This window comes from Octopus bimaculoides, chromosome 6 (assembly GCF_046866305.1).
Source record: "Octopus bimaculoides isolate indiv1 chromosome 6, ASM4686630v1, whole genome shotgun sequence".
In the NCBI taxonomy this organism is placed as follows: Eukaryota; Metazoa; Mollusca; class Cephalopoda; order Octopoda; family Octopodidae; genus Octopus; species Octopus bimaculoides.
In genome coordinates, this window is record NC_142933.1 from 48,148,751 (window position 1) to 48,155,644 (window position 6,894).

Sequence of the window (6,894 nt, forward strand, 5' to 3'; positions counted from 1 at the left end):
ATGTCTATCAGGAAAAACGATTTTCCGCACGAGGAATTGAATTCGGTAGTTGCAAGCTTCCGTCAGTTTTAGCGCAAAGTCAATGCATACTTTTAGCAGGAAATTATGCCACCACTCTGGTTCTACATACTTGGCGTGATGCACACTTGGTTAAAAGGAATTTAATGTCTCTTTTTTTTACAGGTGCATTACAACAAAGACAAGGCTATGGGTATAACGGTGACAAGATACGAATTGCATAGACTAGTCAGTTCGTGCTGTCTTTTAGACATCTTTCCAGTATTGTTCTCCGGAAATCCTTGAACTTCATGGCATCTAATGTATTGTATTGAATGACAAAGTTTATTTATGAATACTCTATGACAACGTTTTATGGTAGTTAACTTATTAATCAACATATGTCTGTAGGGTACATTCCATATAGTGGTACAATGGTGATATTATGTCCCTGTTCAATGTGGTCGACAGAACCATTTAGTACGTTGGACAAAATACTTTCGTGTTATTTCTTCCAGGCTCGTTACATCTTTAGTTCGAATCAGGTCAAGTTCAATTTTACATTTCCTTCTTCCGGAGTATTTAAAATAAAATGTCAATCACGTACAATTACTTTCTCCTAAAACTTTTAGCCTTATGTAAGAACTCGTTATTATTCCCCTATTTACTATGTGTACAGAAACAATACTTCAGTATGTTTACGGGTTCTTAGTCATTAAAGACCTTTCCAATCGCCTGCTATGTCAAATACGAACTAAGATTGACTTTAAGAACGTTAACCAAAGGAGACTGATAAATAACTAAATGTATATATAAATTTTAAAAAATTGAATTAAAAATTTGTAAATAAGATGTTGCTTCCCTTCCAAGCATGACCTCCCCCGTTCCATCCAATAAGTATACTTATATATTTATTCGTCCAAAAAGAAAATGAAATACAAATCATTAGTAAAACAGTTGTCAAATATAATAATAAATCCTCATATAGAATATGAGCTTCAGCAACATCACTCAAGTGTTAGAATTATTTGGATCCCAAATTATTGAGAAATTCTTTCGAATGTACTTATACAATTTGGTTAATATATAAATGCAATACGGAATATTTTACACTGCAAGATGAATCCGTAACCAAATAATAAACTTATTACAGACTTCAATGATCTTCATTTAATCTAAAACTGATTTCGTCAATTTTTCGACATTCTTGGTTCATATCTTAATTTATAAGATTTCGTATTTGTACTATGTTTTAGATCGGAATATGGACGCCGGATAAGAATTCTTCTCGAGAAAGGCTGACTTTCATTGAAACAAACAACAGTGATTCCATTCGTTCGAAGGGCTTGTTTGCCAAAACACAGATTATAATGGCTGTAGAGGTACGTTTATCTTATGTGGAAAGATAGAATTTCGTGACCTATGATGCTCTATCTCTAATAGCCTGTTGCATATTTAAGAAAATCTTGTGATAGATAAACGTCTATAGTCGAGAAAACTATTATAAATAATCAGAACTTCAGTGTTAATATTTAATTTGCTATTTTTATTGTAGGAGCGACCGTTTGTATTCAAAACAAATGGAACAAATGGAAATTATACCGGATTTACAATTGATTTGATAAATGAGTTAAAACGCCGGTTATCGTTTAAATACGAATTAAAGATCGTCGATTCTTATGGAATAAAGGATCCAGATGGTAATTGGAATGGAATGATTGAAGCCATCAGAACAAATGTTAGTATCTTATTTCTCTCACCCCTTTACTTAATAGAGGCAACATAACCAGGTCACCAATTTTAATTTACCTGCGGTATTTTTCAAAACCTAAAGTTAATTGCTAGGAAATTTATTTTAAAAATCATTCGTATTTTTACTTTATCAGCATTATCGAAAAGTCTGTATGTTCTGTCACTGAAAGTAATTAATGACTACATTTAACCAGTTGTTGGACTATGACAAAATTACCCATAGCCGGTCATCTCGGTTTGCCAAAAAATAATCTTGACAAAAATTCCTGGGTGTGATCACTAAAATTTGTACTAATTACTTGCATCTTTCTCTGAGAGCCCTTGCAGACAAACTACAGCCGAATGTCCGTGAAATTGTCGTCTACAAGATACAAGCCTTGCGATTCAAATGTTATTTCGTTATTTTGTAATATTAATCGCTCAAACATAATTTGAAATAAGCGATCAGAAAATAGCAGATCGGTGATTCAAAGCTACATTTCAAATCTACTTCAAGTTTCATGCGTATTCCTACAACTTTCCATGCAACTTTTTATGTTAATAGCATAAATATGTCTTATTAAGAACTAATATCCAAATGATATTTTGATTGGAATTCCAGATATTTTGGGCTATTTTTCCTCGAAACATTTATTGAATCTATCTTGGCGTGTAAACTTAAAATCTCACACGAGTGAAGAAAATCACGAAAATACGATTTCACGTCAAATTGTTAATGCAAATCAGTGTAAATTCAACGAAACGTATTAAGTGCTCTTTTCTTTCGTTCGTATACACCCCCACACACTCACACATTCGCACACACGCAAACGTACACACACACGTACACACACGTACACACACACACACACACACACACACACACACACACACACACACATATATATATATATTGTTGATTTGTCTATTTTATCGGTTGTGGAGATATATATGTAGTCATGTAAAATTGTAACAAGAATAAGGAATATTTTTGTTTATATTTGTAGCAAGCTGATCTTGGAGTTGGGGCTTTATCAGTGACATCTGAAAGAGATAAAGTTGTTGATTTTAGCCTTGGAATCATGACAACTGGTATAACCATACTTATCAATAGGCCACGAGGAACTCAGCACATTTTCCAGTTTCTTGTCTCCTTCTCAGCACATTTATGGTTGGCAATATTCGGCACGGTGGTTGGCGTGAGCATTTTGTTTATTATACTTGATTATCCTAATCAAGAACGTAAGTTTACAGTTAAAGAGACACTGTGGTTCTCAATTGGCACACTCATGACAAGAGGTACCGATTTTTCACCAAATCGAACTTCACAACGAATTCTAACAGCGGGTTATACTTTCTTCGTTTTAGTCATCGTTTCTACTTACACAGCGAATTTAGCTGCTTTCCTTACGATGCCGAGTTTGGAAAAACCTATAAACTCTCTGGAAGATCTTGAAGTATCTTCTATGCCATGGGGCACAGTAAAAGACTCTAATACAATGGCAGTGATACGTAATATGTACCCTAGGCTTTATGACCGACTGCACGAGTCAGGGGTTTTTTTGAATGCAACTGCTGCGATCGAAAACGTCAACAGTTCCGTCTTTGCGTTTGTCTTCGACTACCAAATTATTTCGCATGCTTCGATGACTTATTGTGATACTGTCAAGGTTGGTACACCTGTGTTCATTATGGAACATGGTATTGCTATGAAAGAAAATGCTCTCTACAAGACAAAAATTAATATTGAACTATTAAAAATGAAGGAAGAAGGACTGATCGAGAAAATGAACAAGCGGTAAGTATCAAAGCCGAGAAAATGCAAAGGTATGGACAGTTAAGAGTGAGAGTTTGCCTAAACGGACAAATAGACTGAAATTAAACAGTTGAATGATTGGAGGAATGATTTATAGATAGACAATGAGTTGAATACTCACGTAAATGATATTTAGGATATAAATATTTACGTATTACGTTTTTGGTATTTATAAGTTAAGCCCACCTTGGATGATGTTCATTTAGTCAATTCAAAACAAATTTAAGAAAAATATCAGTAGAGAAAAAAGAAATAACTTTGATTTATTGGTAATAGGATTTGTAGTCAGTCTGTTAACTTAGTTCACTTTTTAGATAATAGCTTAGTTGGTGTTAGCATACCTAATGCAGCGAGCATCAAATCTCAACAAGAAACTGTTATTAGTAGTTGTCACTAATATTATCATATTTCGGAAAATACATGAGATAAATCTAGGCGTATTTCAGTATTATTAGATACCCTCAGTGAAGCATAGGGTTCACCGCACTTGCTCATATAGTTATAAGAGGTCCTTTAAGTAAATATACAATATTGAACACATGTATGTCTGTAAAGGTAAAAACTCAAAGAATAAATTATTCTAAGTCGTTATCTGACCGAAAAACCATGGCTAAATTAGTATTAGCATAATTAATGCTGGGAACATAAAAACTATACAAAGGGCCCTCTGTTTGCGCGCGCGTGCGTGTGTGTGTGTTAAACATTGTTGCTTAACTTCGTGTTTTGAAAGTACCGAACTATTAATTCTACCTGAAAGTAAATGTTTCAATATTTTATTCTTTTACTTTCAGGTGGTGGCAGGATCTTAATCGTTGTCATAAAAAATCAGATAAATTGCGTTTGGAACAATTTGATGTAGGCCACGTTGCTGGAGCCTTTATCATGCTTTGTGGGGGTCTTGTATGTGCCACAGCATTTTTTCTCTTCAAGAAGTTTTATCTAAAATCGAAGGTTTTGATAGCGCAACAAGGAATCATGGTCGGTAAAAACAGAGTGTTTTTAAGCAAAGTCCCGAAGTAAAACTGAACGCAAAAGAATTATCCGCACATATTTAAACAAACATTCAGTGAAACCCTGAATAATTTCAGTTATTTTTCTGGTTTATTTTATTACCCCCCACTGTATTAAAAAAGGCATAGTCACACGTTAGACTGGATAGAAGCTGATGTCGCTTCAGTTAATTAACTTTTTTTATTTGTGTATTAATACAATAGTTAGTACACACCTACCTATATTTTGTGTCACGCTCCAAACTATGGAACGCAATCGAAGACATAATCTGATAGATATCATATTTTCATGAGACTAAGTATTTTAAATTAGTCTTTTCCCGATTATTGGAATGCCTTCAAGAGTTTAGTCAGGTATATCGACCCCAGTAATTATTTCTAAGTTTGGCACTTACTTCATCAATGTGTATATGTCGAACGTCACCTTATCATGCCTCAACGACATAAACGAATTCAAAAACGGCATAAACATAGGCGCATTCACACATACAAACCTCCATATATATATATATATATATATATATGCGCACACATGCATGCATGCTTACATACATACATGCATACATACATACATACATACATACATACATACATACATACATACATACATACATACATACATACGATAAGCTTTCAAGCTGTTTTAATCTAACAAATTTCGCACAAGTTATTAAGCTACTCGACATTTATAGTAGAAAACACTTGCCCAAGTTGCTATGCAGTGGGGTTAAACAAAAAACAACATGATTAAGAAGCAAACTTTTTAGTTATGCCGCCATACCTACTTGTGTATTAGTGATATGGTTCTGTAGAATGCACAGCTCAGTGAGGCAGCTAATATATTTCGTTCGTTGTGACTCTGTTCAAATCTAGCCGTAGGAACTTTTCTCTAATATGAAAATATGGATGTAATGCAGTTTATTAACATATGGTAAAGTTTTACAAATGTAGTTTTGAAATAGCAGGATAATTTTATAGATAGTTTATGTCTTCGATTTTATTCCATAGTAATGATAACATCATTCAAGGTAGAAGGAGTAGCCAATGTATAACAAGGAATAGTGCTTTCAGAAATGTTGTCATCTAAGACTGCACATTCTGTACTACTTGTGTGGGTTTTTTTATACCATCTAAAAAATATACAATTTCAAAAGAAATTGTGTATTTCAATATATAATTTCAAAAGAGACTATGTATTCCATTGTTCTTTATATACTTCCAACTATCTTACGGTTTTCAAAACAACCGTGGAATTTCCACGGGTGCTGTTAGTTATATAATTAATTAAATGTTTCTAACTAGATGTGTAATACACATCGTAGCTTCTTTCATCCATCAAATAACTTCAAAATATAAATATGAATCAATTAAAACTTACTGAACAAAAGACATCAACTTCTGCACAAAGCATTTTGAACCAGTGACTGAATTGATATAATAAAGATGGTCATTTTAGAATAAATTAGAATACAATGTTTGCTTTTTCTCGTGGCTTACATTGATATTCGGAATTTCTATATTTCTGCATACATCTTACAATCAATTCTTTAACATTCAAGATTAATATATTTTTTAGAGACAGCCTTAAGTTAATGCTTGTTAATCTTACTTGAAACTGTTGTAGTTCTTGCCATCCGATATATGTATAAGATAATACATGGTATTTTATCAATCGTGAAATACGATATTTATACCACACGTAACTGAAAACTTTACGTTTGAAATATGTATATATTTGTTTTCTACAAATAACTTTCTATAAAAAAAAAGTGAATGATTGTCAGAAATTGGAAAACGATACGCTGCAAATAATCACAGCTTAACAGAATAGCTCTATCGAAAGACGCTTGCTACACATGTTCTAGATTGATTTCTATGATCACTTAAGATGTGATATCCAGCCAATATACATAACATTATGATGTCAAGGATTTTTAATAGGATATTAGCTTAGACGATAATATAAATCAAATGTTATTGACAGCATACGTCTGAAGAGAGAAGCGACTATTACTATTTAAAGTGTATTTTGCTTAATAGTGTTTTTAATAATCAATTATATCCTAGTAACTATTTTAGCATATTTAAATTAATATTAATTATATCATTATAACTCGTCCGTTGTAACATGATGTTATGCTGACATCGCGTGTTTGAGTAAATGCATACATATGTAAGTAATACATATAAGAAGATGACTGTTCCATTATTTCAGACGACGATAGGCATCTCATATGACACATCTATATATCGTTAGAATGACACGTCTGTCATTCTTTAAAAAAGTGACCGGAAACTGATAAAACAGCGGGTTTACGTCAATATATATGTATATATATA

At 32.9% G+C, this 6,894-nt stretch overlaps 1 protein-coding gene across 1 annotated transcript in view; it reads left to right on the top strand.

Annotated features, from left to right (window-relative positions):
- Positions 1-5,905, top strand: part of LOC106873400 (glutamate receptor ionotropic, kainate 2) — a 53,635-nt gene extending 47,730 nt beyond the window's left edge. The window contains exons 8-11 of the mRNA XM_014920749.3: positions 1,254-1,379; positions 1,553-1,735; positions 2,736-3,526; positions 4,336-5,905. Of these exons, the coding sequence (XP_014776235.1) occupies positions 1,254-1,379; positions 1,553-1,735; positions 2,736-3,526; positions 4,336-4,564 (1,329 nt within the window). The 3' untranslated portion in view covers positions 4,565-5,905. The remainder of the gene's footprint in view (positions 1-1,253; positions 1,380-1,552; positions 1,736-2,735; positions 3,527-4,335) is intronic.
- Positions 5,906-6,894: the final 989 nt, after the last annotated feature.